General features: G+C 41.2%; 1 protein-coding gene across 3 annotated transcripts in view; it reads left to right on the forward strand.

Annotated features, from left to right (window-relative positions):
* Positions 1 to 5230: 5230 nt before the first annotated feature.
* The window catches only part of Mrtfa (myocardin related transcription factor A), a 104201-nt gene continuing 89671 nt past the window's right edge, over positions 5231 to 19760 (forward strand). The window contains exon 1 of one of the 3 annotated variants that reach the window (XM_029563535.1): positions 5231 to 5590. In XM_029563535.1, the coding sequence (XP_029419395.1) occupies positions 5545 to 5590 (46 nt within the window). In that variant the 5' untranslated portion in view covers positions 5231 to 5544. Of the gene's footprint in view, positions 5591 to 5675; positions 5695 to 19760 lie in introns of those variants that run through there. The other 2 variants (XM_008833166.3, XM_029563534.1) reach the window with 2 other exon arrangements.

Genomic DNA, 19760 nt, shown 5'->3' on the forward strand with positions numbered 1-19760 from the left:
TCCAGGCCAGTTGGGGCCACAGGGAGACCCTGTCTCAAAAAAATAAAACAAAACCAAACAACAAAAAACCTCAAGTTCTGTAATACCTATTTTACCTAGTAATGAGGAAGTCCTGTAAAAAGAAGTGGGTATAGCTTCAAGCTGATCCACTTGGTGGCATTTCAGCTGATGCAATTCTGCTACATGACTGCACAGTGCCACTCCACTGGAGGACTCCACCATCCCCTTCTATTTGCCTATTGTAGGATCTGCCTGTCTCCTGTCTCTTTAATGACTCCTTTGCAAGAAAGTGTGGTTTAAGATTATAAAGACTATAATTAGACCATTCAGTACAGTGCTGGTACATCATGACTAATATCGTAGGGACTGTAGAATGTCTGAAATACTCTCCACAGCCTAATATCAAGCCAAACCCACCCTATGAGGCCTGAGATGCCTCGGGGATTAGGGATCAGCATCTGAGATAGAGCTCTAGTACATCGCTGGAATTAGTGTGAACTTTGTTAATTTATACAAGTAAGGGATCCAGTCCAGTTTCTCCTTCATTCCTGATCACTGTGGCAGCTATGTAAAGAGTAGGCTGGGGATGGGTAAGCATGGGAGCAAGGGACTGCTTAGAAAGCTGTGGAGGTAGTACTTGCAAAGGATGATGGGGGTTTAGAATAAGCCATGGTGGAAATAAGCTTTGTGGAAAGAGCAGTACTAGGTTGGGCACAGGTGCTCCTGGAACACAGGGGAGGGACATTTGCCTATCCATGAATGGGAGGGCAATCAGGGTGGTTGAGGGTGCCAAGAGGGGAAGACGTTCTAGAGATAGCAGCACCTAAAATGGAGTTAACAATCATTTCATGGGCTGTTGAGATGACTGTCAGTGCTTAAGAGCGTGTCCTGCTCTTCCAAAGAATCTAAGTTCAGTTCTCAGCACCTTTGTCAAGGCTCTTCACTGCTTGTGATCAGCCCCAGGGGACCTAATGTCGTCTTCTGGCCTCTTCAGGCACCAATACATATGTGGTGCGCGCGTGCACACACACACACACACACACACACACACACATAAATAATTAAAAAGAAAAATAAATCTGTGAAAAAAAAGAACCAGTTGGTAACAAGGATGATTTTAATAGCAGCAAGACTGGATGGAAGTAGCACAGTGACACTATTGCAGGGGCTGGTAAGATGGCTCAGTGGGTGAAGGTGCCTGCCACAGGCCTGACAACCCAAGTTGGATCCTAGGACCAGCATAGTGGAGTTTGTTTAAAACAACAACAAAAAGAAGAAGCTATTGCAGCCAGGTGTGGTGGCCCTGCTTGTCATCCCAGAAGGCTGAGGTAGAGTTAGCACCCTGTCACAAGAATCCAAACAAAAATAAAATAAAAACTTGCTGCTGAGATACACACTGCAATTTATGACATATTCTTGCCCCAAACTTTATCTTGATCAAGTTGGATTAAATTTCTATGTCTAACTCCCAATTTCCTGGAAATATGGAAGGATGGAACAGTATAGTAAATAGCACTATGGGAAAACAAGCAAAATTCAAAATGTGGGAAGACAACCTGGTTTCTTCAACAAATAAAATACAATAAAAAGATGGAAAATCTGGAGATGAAAAGAAATTTAAGAGACACGTTAAATGAAATGCGGTGTTTGTCCCTTGTAGATTCTAATTTGAATAAATAAACTAAAAATTTATGAGCTACCTGGGAAAATTTAAACACCACTTAGGTAGTTGGTCATATTAAGGAATTTAAAAAATATAGGTGTGGTAGTAGTCATATTAGTTATACAGAATAGTTCGTCTTTTAGATATTCAGCATAGAGATGATAGCGTTTGTTTGGGGGATGCCTTGTTGATTGGGTGCTGTGTGTAGGGTGGGAGTCCAGCAGGACTGGTGGAACAAGTTTGTCCATGTGGTGATGAGTTTTGAAGGTAAGTGAAGGATTCACAAGCAGTTTATTATGCTATTCTTTCCTGTCTTTGTATGTGTTTGAATTTTTCTGTAAGTTAAAACTTCGTATACCTCAGGCAAGAAACATTAAAAACCTAAAATAAAGCACTGGTTATAGGGATGGAACAAAAAGAGTGGGTTTGAGGAATATGTTATGAGGTAGTAGTTACATTTGGTAACTAATTTAGCATTTAGTAGCGAAGTAGATATTCAGGGCTAGAGGAAGGGGAGTAGAAGGTTACTGTTTGGGACCTGTGTGTAAGAGGGAAAAAAGAATCACTGTGCCTTGAGGGGTTGGTGCAAGGTAATGAATGATACTGGAAGATTTTGCTCTTGGACATACGTGCTAAGGATAGCTAGGCAGAGAGGCATAGTTGCAAGCTTACAGGTGATGTCAGAGTTAGATATGGGATGAGCATTTAGGTAGAAGTTAAAACCTTAAGGAAAGATGAGATTGCCAGGCGTGCATGCAAAGGAGGGGTGGGCGCCCTGAGATGGCAGAGAAACAAGAGCTTTTCAAGACAGAAAGGTTGGAGAGCTAGGACAGTGGTCTGTTTAACAAAATCCAGAAAATAGGGGCTGGAGAGATGGCTCAGTGATTAAGAGCCCTGACTGCTCTTGCAGAGGACCTGGGTTTGATTCTCAGCACCAACATGGTGGCTATGAACTGTCCTTAACACCAGTTCCAGGGGAATCTGAAGCCCTCTTCTGACCTCTGAGGCATTGCATGACACGGGTGCACTCACATGCATGCAATACACTCATACACATAAAATAAAAATAATAAATAAATATAAAAAATAAGAAAATCCAGGAAATGGGACATTTTTAGGAGACAAATCTAGTTGAATCAAGGAGTTTAAAAGCTTGTCTGCTGCTGGTGGTCCTCTTCTTCCTCTCTTCCCCTCCCTTTCTTTCAAAGTTATATTATTTAACATTATTAAAATGTTTTAAATAATGTTATACATTTAAAAACTGTAGTGGGTGCTGGAGAGATGGCTCAGTGGTTAAGAGCACTGACTGCTCTTGCGGAGGACCTAGGTTCAATTCCCAGCACCCACACGGCACATAACAATCATCCATAACTCCAGTTCCGAGGAATCCCACACCCTCTTCTGTCCTCTGCAGACATTGTATGACAACATGGGTGTACTTACATACATGCAAGCAATACAGTCATACACATAAAATTAAAAATAATAAAATTAAAAAAAAACTATAGTGATATCTGTAGTATCATGTCTCTAGAGTGCATTAATAGATAGCAGATCATATTAAATTTGCATTGATTGGCTAGAGAGTTATGATTAGAAGCAAAGTATTTAATTGAATATTTATCCTTCATGCCTTTGTGCTCTTAGCTTGAAAATCATGTTCATTTTTGTAGAAAATATATACTTTAGTTCTGTATAATTTATCAGTTATAATTGATAATTTATTTCTGTTTTTATGAAATGTTAGCAGTTTATACAAAAATAGTGAAACTGAAGCTTCCAGTATTTTGAATCCTAGGTGCCCACACTTTTAGAACAGTGGAAAGTCCTTTCCATAGTGATTCTGCTGCTGTGTGGAAGCTCTTGCACAGCAATGTAAAATTTGACCATTAGGCAAGGGTTCTTATTTTCTGGGTTTTAAAAGGATTGCTTTTTTTAGATTTCTGTTTTAAAAACAGCTTCCCTTTGATTTGCTCTTTTATCCCAAAGTGCATCTGGATTTGCTGTAAAAAAGTGAAATCAACTGAAATATACTGTTCCCTGTTATTGTCTATCAGCACATTATTGTCAGTCTCTCCTGTGGGTTGATGTCTGGCCAGGAGGGAAGCAGTCTCTGCCCTTCTTTCAGTCTCTGTACAGGAATTTTGTAATTTGTCATTTTTCCCTCTAAGTACAAACTGTGAGAACTCACTTCATTTGAAAAAACGCTCACCCAGCAAATTGTACAGCCCCCAGAGGGTCGAAGGAATGACTCAACCTTCCAGGGATGCTTCTCCCTCAGTTGCTAACCTCTGTGGTCAGAGTCTGGTCTCTTAAGCAGTCTGCGTTGAAATTTACCCATTTTTCACAGGGCAGTTGGAGAGCTGGGTTGCCAGAAGGGGCCAGTTAGAATGCTTCTTCCTCCCAGAGCAGCATGCAGCCCACACTGGCTGCCACTCCACTGCCTGTTGAGTCATTCCCACAGCTCTATATAGAGCTCTTCCCTTCAACATGATGTTCTTGGAGTGGGAAAGGAGGGTGGTTTCTCTCTGCCACAGGCTCTCCCCACCCCAAACCTGCATTGCCTTTTCTGTTGTGCCATGTCTTCACTCTCTCTGAAGCTGGATTCTTTTTAAAGGTCTCCTAGTGTTTTCATTTATCGTTTGCTTGACTATGTAAGCATTAAGGTATTCACTGGGCCGAGCCTGCACTAGTAGGCTTTCAAGTTATGGACTGCTGATTCCCCAGAAAGATTCAGGAATTCTAGATGAACAGACCCAACAAAGCTTTTTAGTTTTCAGGTACTAAAAGTCTATCAAATATGCTAAAAGCATCTTAATGTTATTATTATTGTAATATCAGGAATTAAAATACTGCAAAAGGAATAAATGACCTTTAAATTTTGAGTCAATAAAATAATTTCTATATTTAAAAGCAATCTTAAAAGGATTTTAGGGTTTTTATCTCCTCAGGGAAAGCAGAATGCTTGTGTTCATTCTTGTTCAGAAGATCTGCTCTGTGCTGGCAAAAAAAGGGGTGACATTTCTTTCTTAGGAAAGGGAAATTTATATCCATTGAGGCTTTTTCTGTGTGTTCTATACACCCAGCGTGATCGTAAAGCAGTTTAGGAAAGCTGACATCGGTACCCTGTCTATCCATAGATAGCATGTGAGCCCCCCCCACCCCCCCAAAGGGGACTGGCAGATCTGAGAAACAGATTACAGCTCTGGAATGTATTCTGATGACTTTTTGAAACAGATATTTTAATTGGAGTGGGGGTGGAGAAATACTTGAACTTTTGTGGTTAAATATTCAACTTCCTTAGCTTGTATCTATAAATATCATGTATGAAAAAGCTGTTGGAATTCTTTTTCAGGAAAGTTACTTGTCTTATGTATCTATTTGTGTGTGTGTGTTGATGTGTATCTAACCCCTGTCTCTACCTCCCAGTAGTGGATTAGTAATTGGACTGTTTCTTTCTTGAGACTGAGTTTGGATAGTGCTTTCATCCTTGTCCTAAACTGTGTTAGCGGCAGAGTTCCTTCCAATAGGTTTTGAATAAAACCTCATCCTCTCATCCTGAGAGAGGAAAGCAGTTTGATCTGTCTTTCTGTGTTCCTCCCCTCCCCCTAGAGACGAACAGAAGGGGAGGAGCTCACTCTAACCACACAATTTAGGTCTTCTGTGGAGTGCTTGGTTTCCTGTCGGCAGTCAGTCAACTGGGCCATCTTGACTTGCCTGAAGGGTGGAGAATTGGTGTCTGCCCTGAGAAGGGGAGCAAGCTCTCGTGTTCTGCCTTGAGCACAGGCATGAGACTGAATTTGTGAAAGCCTTTGGAGGCATCTTTTTCCCGTGACTTTGGCTTTCTTGTATTTGTGGGCTGTTTCTGAGAAGACTCCGTCATGACTTTGCTGGAGCCTGAGATGCTAATGATGGCCGTACAGTCAGGTAATCCCCTTACTTCCTGTAGCCCTCATTTGCCACAGGCATCTCTGAAAAGATCAAGATATTTGTGTGAGGCAGAGGTGGGAAGATAAAATGTGAATTGTGCAGTAAGTATACTTCATTTTCAGGTTTTCATTTATTTTTTCAAAAAGGAATGTTTTTCTTTAATCCAGTAATTCAGATATAGCTTTGCATTAGATGCTGGCTGATCTTAAGAACATTCAGTGGGGAAACCTATTCTGGGGAAATACTGTTTTTCCTTAATCATTTTATTACTGTCTTTGGCCCTGCTTTTAATGGAGGATAATTAAATTGCTTTTGCTGTTTTATGCATTACTGCCTTTAATCACAAACCCATACCCCATTTTTACATCTTTGTGGAAGAGTATTCTATGTTTTCCCCCAGCTGTTCTTTCTCACCTTTACATGTCTTTATAGCACCTGTAGTAATGATTGGGATTAGATTTTAGAGAGAGGGAAGTTTGAGCAAGGAAGCAGTCAGCAGAAAGAGTGCAGGATCTTTAAAATTCTATCTCTAAAAATCGTTTTCCAATTCAAAGTTTCTCTTAAAACATTTAAAAATTCTAGTTAGTGTTTAATGGTTTCTTTTACTTTTAGTGTTTTTAAACTTGTAAGTCAAATATCTAAAAATAGAGAATTCCCTTTATTATTTTTAGACATTTACTAAAATGTAATCTGTAGCATTTCTTGTTTCAGAGCATATCTTGAAAGATTCATACAAGTAGTATTTGCATCCTCTTCCCCATCCACTGGCCCCACACATAGGAGAATGACTCCTTGGTCCTGGCAGATACTGTCTCTGGCTGGACTAGTCTGTTCTCCTTGGGGAGCGCTTAGGTAGTGTGTTTTCAGGCCCAGATACACATCAGCTGAAGACTGAAGATGAGATCAGATGCTGTCAGGTTAAGCCTTCTGGACAGGAAGGGGCAGGGAAGAAGGGTCCACTGCCATGTTCTTCCTAGTTTTTCAAACACAACCATCATGAGTCATTTATCAGTTGAATTTTTCTGTTCATGTGTGCTATGCATCTCAGGTCATCTTTCCTTTTTCTCTCACATGTCTCTTGAGCTTTGAGTTCCAAACAAATAGTATGCTTATCTGAATGTTTCCCATCTGCCTTTGATGAAGTAGCTCCAGTTAAACTGACTTTGGATTTTTTTTTCCCATCTGTATTCCAGTCCCTGCTGTGTGTAGGCAAGTGGGTGTTTTATCTTTAGGAGTGAATTTTAGTATTTGAACGTTCTCTCCCTTTGATCACCAGGTTACAGATATCTCAGGCCAGCAACCTTTTGTAGTGCAGGTTAAAAGATTACTTTCCCCTAAGATAATTTCAGTATTCTCAGCCCTAAAATGGAAAGGAACATTGTAGTTTCTTGTCTGTTTGAGAGTAGGTTTTCCCACAGCATATGTCAGGCAGGGCTAGTCATCCATCTGTTGGACCAGCTACTTCATAAAACTTTCAAAGGACAGCAGTATGTAAGACTAGTGTGGACAGAATTGACCAGGGTGTTTGTTAGATGCAGGAAGAACCAAAGGTCTGCCGAGAAGATGATGTAATGTGAACTTCTTTCTTTTGCTGTGTTCATGAAGGCAGAGAAACTGGGCTAAGGAATGACTTCCCCATTACTTACTGGCTCCCAATTTTTCAAAACCTTCTAAATGATGGTTTTGTGAAACTGTTACTCTTTTACTCTAAAGTGCTGTAGCCATGAGATATAGTGTAACATTAATCCAACAGCTGTTTAGTAATAGCCATCATTTAGGGGAGGAAATTAAAAGTATCTGTTGGGAAACTTCAGTCAGCAACAATTCTTCCGAAAAGCCAAGCAGCGAAGTGTCTGGGTCCTTGTGAGTATGTGCTTTAGAGGTGAGATGCTTTTCATAACTGTAATTAACCCCCTTTAGACAGAATTGAAGAAGCAAAATATTTACCCTAAGTCAGACTTTAGGATACTAGATATGATACAATTCCAGAGAATACTATGTGCTTATTAACAGTTTTCACTCGATGTTTGGAGCTTGGAGATTTTGATGCAGCGTACTTGTCTATCTTTGAGGGTTTCCCTCCTCCACACTTCAGGTGGGTTCTTGCTGATGCTTTGGATCTAGTTTGGTGCTGTCTTTCTGTGAAACCTGTCTCGGTAGTCACCTTCCTCCTCTCATTCCTGTAGTACCACCTTTACACACACTATCCCTTACATATGGTTCCTTACTGATTATTCTCTTCTTTAAAAAAAAACCAAAAACGATTTATTTTGTCTTTATGTGTATTTGTGTGTGGGTATGTACTTGTGAGTACAGGTACCCCCAGAGACCAGAGGCATCAGGTCCCCATGGAGCTGTAGTCACATATAGGTGGTTATGAGCCACCCATGTGTATGTCAGGAACCCAACTCTGGTCCTCTGCAAGGGCAGCAAGTACTCTTAGCTGTTGCATCATTTCTCCAGCCCCCGATTACTAGCTTTTTAAGAGCAATACATACGTCTGTATATTGACTCCTAATTTTGGCACATGGTAGACAATTGTTTCCCTTTTTTTTTTTGGTCTTTTTGAGACAGGGTCTCCTTGTAGCCCAAGCTGTCCTGGAACTCACTGTGTAGACCAAGCTGGCCTTGAACTCACAGAGATCCGCCTGCCTCTGCCTCCCAAGTGCTGGGACTACAGGTGTGCGCCACCACAGCCAGCTTCCTTTTTTTAAAAAAAGAATGATGAAATTTGTTTTGACTTAATTCTCCTAATAAGTAGGCATAAGCCTTTAAATCAAGATTTTATCAAAGTATTTTGAAATCTCTTCTTACATGAAGAAACAAATCTTGTGACCACCATCCTATATTTTAGCCAATCCTTGCCCAAAGTCTGTGGTGTTGAAAGCATTTCAAAGTTGAAATTCTTCTGCCTCTTGGAATTTGCAATGCACCTGTCTGTGATGTCTGTGTGCCGTATACTGCCAGATAGATCTTAGTGTTCCCATCACGCCACAGTTAGAGCCTCTGTCACTGCTGTGCAAACCTCTCTGGACTATCACAGTTGGAAAATGAATGATTTGAAATGGACATTGTAGAATTTTTGAAGCTAACACTGAGGGAATATGGGGCCACAGCATTGGCTGATGTCTTTCAGAATGGAAGAAGTGTGCTAGAACTCAGCTCTTGGCAGCCAGTGTGTATGGCCAGAGCAGACAGCCTTGTGCCTGTATCCAGCCAGTGCCACCCTTGCAATTTGTACTTCTAAGGCTATGGGACAGACTTCACCTTGGAGAAAAGGATTGAGACAGTTCCTCAGGTCTGTGTTAGCCCACGATACATGCCAGATCCTGTGGGACCACAGTTAGGGAGTCAGTTTGTTTTGTCCCCTGTTGTTTGTGTGTGTATGTGTGTACGCCCATGCCCTCACACTTGTCCGTGCGTAAGACATCTTTGGTTACTGTGACTGCTCAGGGAAAATCGATAGAGGACTAGGGGACTGAAGTAAAAGAGGCTTTCTGTTCAAGCTTATTACTTTTTTTTTTTGTCTTTTTGAGGCAGGGTCTCCCTGTAGCCCCAGCTGTCCTGGAACTCACTATGTAGACCAGGCTGGCCTCGAACTCACAAAGATCCACCTACCTCTGCCTCCCAAGTACTGGGATTGAAGGTGTGCGCCACCAAGCCCGGCTTTTCAAGCTTATTACTATTATGGGAGTACTCCATAAATGCAAAAGAATAAGAGTATGCATTCGCTATATAAAATTTGACAGCAACCCACAGTCCCTACTACCCAACCTAAGTAGAGCATAGCCTATATTCATAGAAGTCCCCTAAGTGCCTAATTGATTTGTGCCACAGAGATAAGTTTTATTTTTAACTGTATTCCTCTTAAATCTTTGTTTTATACCACTCCCATATTACATATTCAAAACAATTGATGAATAATATTAAGAAGTTTTCCCTCAGTTAATTGACCCTCACATCCCTTGATGTCTTTTTTTCTTAATTCCTGCATATTTCTTTGACTTCTTGTTTCTTGATTATTACAATTTGTCCCTGAACATGAGATCTTGTTTCAAAAAATCCAAAATAAGCTGGGCATGGTGGCACACACCTTTAATCCCAGCACTCGGGAGGCAAGAGGCAGGCAGGCCTCTGAGTTCAAAGCCACCCTGGTCTACATAATAAGTTCCAGGCTAGCTGGGGCTAAGAAGGAGACCCTGTCTCAACAAAACATAACAGAACAAAAAACAAAACAACAAAAAATCCCAGTCACTTCAGGACCTGAAGCATTACATTACTTACTTTTCTAGCTCTGAAGACTAAACATTGATGTGGGCTCGAAAACACACCTTTGTTTCTCTTTAAGGAATTTTAGAACTTGGAAAAAACCTTAGGTATTGCCTCGTTCTCCTCTTTATTAAAGAAGAGGAAAATGACCCATTGAGGTTAATTTATTTATCAAAGTCAATTAGTGGCAGAGATGGAAAGATGGAAGAATTTGTTTCCGTACGCTATAAAATATCTTACAAAGAACCCACCAGAGATCTCTAATCTGTAAAGCTATATATAATCCCCAGAGATTGTGGTTCTCCTTGGGTTTGTCCATTGCAGATTTCTGTCGCCACTCATGCTAACTCATATCTTAAGAGAAAAGATTAAAAACTTCATATCCACTTCCCACCCCAGGAAGTATACTCAGAATGCCACAGACCTTTCTTTCTCTGTCGACCTCCGTCTTGTGGTGTCTTCTCTGACCTGGGTGATGATATCATACCTTGGTGATGATCTCACAGGACAGGTAGGCAGACAGACAGCTGTTGTCGCCAGTCTTCTGGCTTACATGTTACTGCCCTTTCTGTGACTCACTGATTTATCTGGAGGCCCCTGGGAGTTAGGACCCAGATCAAAGGAATTTGGTTTCTCCTCTTTCACTCTTTTTCTGCCCCCCTCCCCCTTTAGTTTCTGTTTGGATGAGGCAAGCTGTCAAGACTGAACCATGGTTTAGCTTTATTTAAAATTGCCAAGTTAAATAAAAATGAGATTTATACATCTTACTCTTCTTTTGAGCCTCTTTATGATTACCACATGCACTATTTTTAAAAAGATTTTCTATCCGGGCGTGGTGGCACACACCTTTAGTCCCAGCATGTGCCCACCCAGACACATACATGTACACAAAAATAAACAAATGTAATAAAAAAGAAATTAAGGAGCAGGGCATGGTGGTGCACTCTTTTAATCCCAGCACTTGGGAGGCAGAGACGGGTGGATCTCTGAGTTCAAGACCAGCCTTGTCTACATAGTGAGTTCCAGGCCAGCTGGGGCTACAAGACCCTGTCTTAAAAAAAAAAAAAAAAAAAAAAAAAAAGCCGGGCGTGGTGGTACACACCTTTAATCCCAGCACTCAGGAGGCAGAGGCAGGTGGATCTCTGTGAGTTCAAGGCCAGCCTGGTCTACATAGTGAGTTCCAGGAAGCTGAGGCTATAGGGAGACCCTGTCTCAAAAAGACCCCCCCCAAAAAAAGATTTTCTTTATAATAACAAGGAAAAATGCTGAAAGTTGTGTGCTACCATCGACACCAAACCCAGCTTTGTCTGTCTTGTACTTCTCAAGCTAAAGGGCAATGTTGGCCTGAGTTCACGGCGTCATAGTCTGGGGCCTTCTCGATGTCTCACAGAGTCACTCTGTGAGTTTTGACAGTAGGGTGAGTAAAAGAGGAAACTGCATTAGTGAAAAACTCCATGGTGAAAGTACCATTGTAATAGACAATTTTATTATCTTAATTACCACACTCTGCTTCACACTTTTAGAGGGAACTGCTGAAACTCAAAAGCATGATACACAGTAAGAGGTGGAAATTTAGGTGTTTAAATCATCAGGATGTGGTAGCACATGCCTGAAATCTCAGCATTTGGGAGACTAAGGGATGGAGGATCCCCAGGTTTAAATTCAGTCAGCGCTACGTAGTTTCAAGCCAGCCTGCCTATAATGTGAAACCCTGCCTCCAAAACCAAACCAGTGCTGGTGAGATGGCTTAGTAGGTATGGGTGCCTGCCACTGAGCCTGCCTAATGACCTGAGTTTGGCCCCCTAACCTCCACACTTGTGCATGCATACAAAATAAACAGATAAAAATGTAATTTAAAAAACTCCAAAACAGGCATGGTGGCACACACCTTTAATCCCAGCTCTTGGGAGGCAGAGGAGGCAGATCTCTGTGAGTTCTAGGTCAGCCTGGTGAACACAGTGAGTTCCAGGCCAGCTGGGGCTACAGGGAGACCCTGTCTCAAAAACTCCAAAAAACAAAACAACCCCCACAAAAACCCTCCAAAACAACTGCCCCCCCCCCAATTATTTAGATCTTACTTACTTGTATGTAAGTAAGATCCATTTAAACTTAAAGTCAGGTTGTACCCCTCCTTACTCAGAACCTGCAGTGGTTCTTGTTCACAGAAGAAGCTGCAGTCTCTAGTGTTCCACGTCTGCCTCAGTCCCAACCTCTCCGACTCCTTCTCCTCCCTTCCTCTCTTCATCACCCTGACTTCTCTGCCAGCTCTGGATGCCTGCGCTCCCATTTCAGGTCCCTTAAACCTGTTACCCCTTGTTCATGGAGCACTCCTCCCCAAGTTGCTTCATGACTTGCCCCTCACTCGCATAGATCTTTAAGTGTTAATTAGGTGGGTCTTCCTTGACCACTCTATGTGTAAAATGCTGATCATTTTCTTTGTACTATCTGCCATCTGACAGAACACATAACTCGTGTTAATTCCTTAGTAATGGCTGTCTTAGAGTTACATGCCACAGTGAGACATGCCACAGTGAGAGTCTTCAGGTTCTTCTTTCTCCTTCACCCTCTGCTGTGTATAGATGGCTCTTGGATATAGAAGGTGTATGATAATTCTTTAATAAATGATTACCAGGAAAAGTTTTTAAGCTAGTATGTTCCTCAGAGCCTGCCGTGTGTGCGTGTGCATTGCGTGTGTGTGTGTGTGTGTGTGTGTGTGTGTAGGATTTCTTTTTTTTTAATTTTATTTACTATTTTTATTTTATGTGTATGCATTTATTACCTGCATGTAGGTAAGTGCACCTGTGTTGTGCAATGCCTGAGGTCAGAAGAGGCTGTCAGATCTCCTGGAACTGGAGTTATGGATAGTTGTTAGCTGCCTTGTGGGTGCTGGCATTCAAACCTGGGTCTTCTGCAAGAACAACCAGTGTTCTTAACCGCTGAGCCATCTCTCCAGCCCCTCTTTCTTTTTTTAATTAGTATTTTTAGTTAGTGTGCAAAGTAAAGGGTTTCATTACCACATTTTCGTGTGTGTGTGTGTGTGTGCGTGTGCGTGTGCATGTGTGTGTGTGTGTGTGCGCGCGCGCGCGCTTTGCTTGTATCTCCCAATTCCTCCCTCCTCTGGTCTCTTTCCTGCCTCCAAATAGCCTCACTTCTGCTTTCATGGGTGTGTGTGTAAAAACCAAAAATTGATGTCAGTGTCTTCCTCTATTGCTTTACGCTTTTTTTTTCTTTTTCTTTTTCTTTTTTTTTTTTTGAGATAGGATCTCCCACTGAACTTGGGATAGACTGATTCTGCTGGGATTATAGGCACATACCATGGTGCCCAGCTTTTTACATGGGCTGGGGATCTGAACTCAGGTCTTGATGCTTGCACATCAAGCACTTTACCAACTGAGCATCTCCCCAGCCACATTTGATTGTTCTTGATAGCTGAATAAAATGCCTCTGTGTGTTTTAGTGTAATCACATGTTCTTTATCTAGTTATCTGTTGATGGCCGTCCCAGCTGCTGCCATACTTGGGCTTTTGTGAATAGTCAAAGCGTGCCTTTAAGTCTTATAGTGTGGCCTAACTAAGAGGTTGCACTGCAGTGCAGTGGTTCTCAGAATGTAGTCTGAGGGACTACAAGTGGTACAAGATCAAAATGTTTATATTTATGTTAAAATATGCTATTTTCCTTTCTTTCCTGTGTCTTCTTGTGAGTGTACAATGTAGTTTTCTAAAGCTACATGATATAATTTACCAATAAATGAATGTAGAATTAGATGTGAAGACTTAGTTTTTAGTAAATCATATGTTCGGGATTTGCAAAGGTAAAACGGTACTATTGTTTTTGCTAATGATTTAAAGAAAATAGATATTTTCATAGATGTTATACTAGCATGTAAATTAATTTTGAAGAAGTAACAAATATATTTGAATATTTTCCTTTTTTACATTCTAGTAAGATGAAATATTAATAGATGTAACCTGCATAAGCAAAAGCTCTTTTTGAAGAGGGTAAAAGAGTCTTGATCCCTGAAAGTTTGAGAAATGTGGGTATAAAGAATATACTGGGGCTGAGGTATGCAGTGCTTGCATGTCATGTGTGCAGCCCTGGTGTCAATGAAGAAGAAGAGACTGGAGCTGGCCGAAGCCAGACTTCCCAAATCCATGGCTGATAAGCTTGTAGTCCTGGGCATTGATTTACCTCTCTGTTCCTGTTACTTCCATAGAATAGTGATACTAGCAGTACCATTCCAGCAATGTGTAAGTATTGAATGAGTTAATATATGTAAAATGCTTGTCATAGCTCCTCCCACATAGGAAATGCCTTTTTTTTTTTTTTTAAATACTATTATACCTAGTTGTTGTTAGGGGACATTGTTGTTGTTGACAGGGTCTTCTGTAGCCCCAGCTGGCCTGGAACTAAGTAGATCATGCCTACCCTCTGGCTCCTGAGTGCTGGGATTAAAGGCATGCATGACCACACCTGGCTGAATTTTGAATTCTATTTAATGCAAATAATTTTCAATTTCTTGGGCTGGCCAGATGACTCAGTAGGTGAAGGCACTTGCTGAGCAAACCTGATGACCTGAGTTTAGTCCCTGGAACCATGGAAAGGTGGAAGGAGAGAACCAACTCCATGAAACTGTCCTCTGACCTCCACATGCATGGCATGGTACATGTACCTGTATATATACATCATGCAAATATACACAAAATAATAATAAATTAATTTTAATTAGAAAAATTTCGTCCTGGGTATTCTGACAACTTGGCACAACCCTCTTGGTGCTTGACAACTCAGAAATTTGAAAAGTGTTTTTTCTTTAGCCCTGAAATACTTTTGAGAAATTATTACTTTTTTTTTTTTTTGGTCTTTTTGAGACAGGGTCTCCCTGTAGCCCCAGCTGTCCTGGAACTCACTAGACCAGGCTGGCCTTGAACTCACAGAGATCCGCCTGCCTCTGCTGGGATTAAAGGTGTGCGCCACCACGCCCAGCGAGAAATTATTTTTTTATTTTTTAATATTTTATCATTTTTATTTTATCTGTATGTGTGTATTGCCTGCATGTAGGTAAGTGCACCCGTGTCGTGCAGTGCCCGTGGAGGTCAGAAGAGGCTGTTGGATTCCCTGGAACTGGAGTTATAGACAGTCGTTAGCTGCCATGTGGGTGCTGGGATTTGAATCTGGGTCTTAAGCAAGAATAACCAGTGTTCTTAACCACTGAGCCATCTCTCCAGCCTCAGTTTTTTTTTTTTAAATTATGTTTACGTGTATGAGTTTTTTGCCTGCATGTGTATAATTGCACCCATGTGTGCAGTGTCTGCAGAGACCAAAAGAGGGCGTCACATCCCCTGGAACTGGAGCTATGGCTGGTTGTTAGCGACCATGAGGATGCTGGGAACTAAAATTGGCTCTCCTGCAAAAGCAGTCAGTGCTGTACACCACTAAGCCATTTCTCCAGCCCCCTTGAGAAAAAAAATTTAAAATATTTTATTATTTTATTTTATGTGTATGTGTGTATTGTCTGCGTGTAGGTAAGTGCACCTGTGTTGTGCAATGCCCACGGAGAACAGAAGAGACTGTCGGATTCCCTGGAACTGGAGTTACGGACAGTTGTTAGCTGCCATGTAAGTGCTGGAATTCGAACCTGGGTCTTCTACAAGAACGGCCAGTGTTCTTAACTACTGAGCCATTTCTCCAGCCCCCGAGAAATTATTTTAAGGAAACTAAAAGATAGGAAACTACTTGTTTTTAGCAAATACATTCAAAGTGTAGAAAAATGTTTTCAATATATCCATGTAATATAGGTTAATGGGATACCGGGTAGAGTGCTTGCCTAGCTAGCATGGAGGAAGTAACCCTGAGTTCAGTCCCCAGCACCATATAAAATGGAGGGGATGTCTTGAATTCCCATCATTCAGAAGGTGGAGGGTCGGGGTCAACTTAGCTACTTAGTGACGTAGAGGCTAACCTGGACTGTAGGAAATGGTGACTTGAAAGAAAAGGGAGGGAGGGAGGGAAGGAAGGAAGAGGCAGGCAGGCAGGAAGGATTTTATTGGGAATTTTCTTTTCTCAGCCTTTGTATTTTCTTTTATCTTTCTTTTTCTATGATAAACATTTCTAGTCACATTGATCCCAAACTGAATTGTTTGTGTGTGTGTGTGTGTGTGTGTTTGTACACATGTTTGTTTAAAAGAGGGAGAAAATGGCTGGAGCATGGTACCTTGGATCTGGAGTCAGAACTTTTGACTTGGGACGTGTGTAGCCTGAGCCTAGCTCTGACCAAACAGTACATGGTAAGGGGTACCCCATCCTGTTAAGCTGCTCCCTCTGACTTGTTTATATATAAACCCATTTTACATTTTTGCCTTTGTTTCTATTTAGTAAGATTTATTGAAATGTATCTTTGCAGTGTTTGTGTTAGTCCGTGTTCTTGGCAGAGAGAGTTGTAGATCCTTCCTATGGACGCTAACTTACTCATTTTACTGAACCTTTCAGAGAATTTTGTAAACTGAAAACACACCAGGTTTCTCTCTCTCTCTCTCTCTCTCTCTCTCTCTCTCTCTCTCTCTCTCTCTCTCTCTCTCTTGTCTGTGTTGTTAAAGATGAAACTCAGGGCTGTGTTCCAGGTAGGCGAGCTCTCTCTCTCAGTTTTGATAATATGACCTTTCCTGGGCATGAAATGGTTGCATTGGTATAATATGCTCTAATTATTGAAAGCTCATTTCCATAATATGTTTTGTTCTTTGAAAATCCCCCCTCCCCAAGGTAAGGTCTCTTATGTAGCCTAAATGACCTTGAACCTGCTATGCTGAGGATGACTTTGAATTCTGATCCTCTTGCCTCCATCTCCCGAGTACTGAGATTAGTGTGTACCACTGTGCCCTGTTCTGTAGTTCTGAGAATCAAAGCCAGGACTTCATGCATGCTAGGCAAGTACTCAATCACCTGGGCCAGATCCCCTGCCTGTAAGCAGGACAATCTAGAGTTCCCCTGCCTGTAAGCAGGACAATCTAGAGTTCCCCTGCCTGTAAGCAGGACAATCTAGAGCCATGTGCTCTCTGCCAGAAAGTAGATTGCCTGTCTTTGCTCTGTACATAGGATCACGAGGACTTAACACTGAAGAGTTAAAATGTTAATTAAGTTGGGCATGGTGGCGCACGCCTTTAATCCCAACACTTGGGAGGCAGAGGCAGGGGGATCTCTGTGAGTTTCAAGGCCAGCCTAGTCTACATAGTGAGTTCCAGGACAGCTGGGGCTACAGGGAGACCCTGTCTCAAAAAGACCAAAAAAAAAAAAAAAAAAAAAAAAAGTTAATTAAATCATCCTTGACCAGCCTACCTACCCTTCTTCTGAGGATGACCTTGGATTTCTCATCCTCCTGCCTCCACCTCCAGAGTGCTAAAATTACAGGCATATACTACCACATCCAGCTGTAAGGAATCCTTAAAACTCAGTAATAACACAACCCAATAAAAAATGGGGAAAACGTCTTGATATGATACCTAAAAAAAATATGATACTGGGCCAGGTACCCAGTACATGGTTTTAATCCCAGCACTCATGGGGCAGAGGCAGGCAGGTCTCTTGAGTTATAGGCTAGCCAGAGCTACATAGTGATAGTGTCTCAAAACAAAGGAAAAAAAAATAAACCAATAAGCTCATGAAAAGTTTCTAAACATTTATCAGCAGAGAAATGCAAACTCTGCTATTGAAACTATTCTACTATACGAAACTATTATTAGACTCTGCTATATGAAACTATTATTCGGCCAGGCTTGGTAACCAACACCTTTAATCCCAGAACTTGGGAGGCAGAGGCAGGAGGATCCCTGTGAGTTCAAGGCCAGCCTGGTCTACATAGTGAGTTCCAGGACAGCTGGGACTAAGACCTCCCCCATAAGTAAACAAAAAACAAACAAAAAAAAGCAAGCTATTATTCATCTGCTAGAATAGTTAAAACTAGAAAGACAAGTGTTTTAAGAATGTGCCTCAGGGCGGATTCAGTGTAGAATATAAAATTGTGCATAATTATTTTGGAAAACAATTTGGCAATATATTATAAATTTAAATATGTTTAGTATATAACCTAGCAATCCATTTTCTAGATCTTTACTTAAGACAGTTGAAAGCATACTTATTTTGTACTGAAGGTTTAGTGACAACTTTGTTCTTAATGATCCCAAACTAGAAATAACTTAAGTGGCTATCATGGATAAATTATGGTACTTCCATAAATTAGAATACTACTAGCAATAAAAATGAACAGACTATCAATTCACCAGTACACCAGTGTTTTGGTGCGTTTCATAGACATGTTAACCGTAAGCAGCCAGATTCAGCTGAGTATACACAGAATGTTACATTCATACGACATTCTTAAAAACGCAGGCAGGACAGGGCAGGAAAGATGGCCCAGTGATTAAGATCACTTGCCTTTTTTGTAGTGGACTCGAGTTTGGTTCCTAACACCGATCATGGTTGGTTCACAACTACCTGTAACTCTAGCTCCAGGGGATACGATGTCCTCTTCTGGCCTCCTTGACTACACAGGCATGTATGCATGATTGTGGAATACTGCTCCATGGGTTTTTGTTTGGGTTTTTGGTTTTTGAGACAGAGTAGCCCCAACTGGCCTGGAACTTGCTATGGAGACCAGGCTGGCCTTAGTCTCACAGAAATCCACTTGCCTCTGCTTCCTGAGACCTGAAATCAAAGGTGAACACCCCCACACCAGGCCCTGCTCAGTGTTTTTTTTTTTTTTTTTTTTTTTTTAAGTAATGACCTATTGATAAATATGACAGCTCCCAAGGCAGTTGTACAGTATGAAAAGACCCATTCCTAAAAAGTTACAATATTGTATGATTCTATTTATATAAATTTATAATCTTTTGAAATGACAATTATATGGATGGAGAATAGATTGGTGGTTGTCAGGGGTTTGGGGGAATAGGTGTGGCTATAAAAGGTCAGAAAAAGGATCCTTGCAGTAAAGGAAATGATCACTGTCTGGACTATAGGTCACTGTCAGTAGATGACTGTAACCCTGTACTGCAGCCTTGTAACATGTCATTAATGAGGGAAACTGTGTAAAGGGTACATGGGATCATTGTTATTTCTTATAGGCACATATGAATCAATAATTTACTCAAAATAAAATTTAAAATTAATTTTAAAAATGCAGAAGTTTGGCAGCTTTTCAGAAAAATTCAAGCACAGCCCATATGACCTAGCACTTCTCCTTTTAAATGTTTACCCAAGAAAGTGAAAATTTTTGTCCATGCAAAAACTTATACACAGATATCCTTGCAGGGCTGGCCAGATGGTTCAGTGGGTAAAGGTACTTGCTGCCAAACCCAATGACCTGGATTGATCCCCAGAACCCACATGGTTGAAGTAGAGAACCGTCCTACAAGTTTTCCTCTGACCTCCACACATGAACCAGGCATATGCATACTCACCCAAGTTCCTAACAGCGTTATAAATAATAGCAGAAAAGTGAAAACGCCCCAAATATCCATCATATGGCAAATAGGCAAATAATAACGTGTGATGTGATGTGCAATAGACTCTTGTCAGCCATTAAAAGGAATGAAGTGCTGGCATTTGCTCTGAAATGAGTGAACCTTAAAATACTGTCAAGTGAAAAAGGCAGAAGAAATCACATACTGTGATTCCGTTTATGTGAAAGGTCCAGAATATGCAAATCTACGCTGGACAGACACAGATCAGTGGTTGCCTGAGGGGAACAAGATTGGTAGGGTGCATGAGTGACTACTGATGGAGATGATTTCTTTTGGGGTGATGGACATGTACTGGACTTAGGTAGTAGTGACAGTTATGCACCTTTGTGAATGTACAAAAATCTACTGATGAGTTGTGTGATCTGTGAATTAACTCAGTTTAAAAA

Source organism: Nannospalax galili, unplaced genomic scaffold (assembly GCF_000622305.1).
Source record: "Nannospalax galili isolate Female #2095 unplaced genomic scaffold, S.galili_v1.0 scaffold696, whole genome shotgun sequence".
In the NCBI taxonomy this organism is placed as follows: domain Eukaryota; kingdom Metazoa; phylum Chordata; class Mammalia; order Rodentia; family Spalacidae; genus Nannospalax; species Nannospalax galili.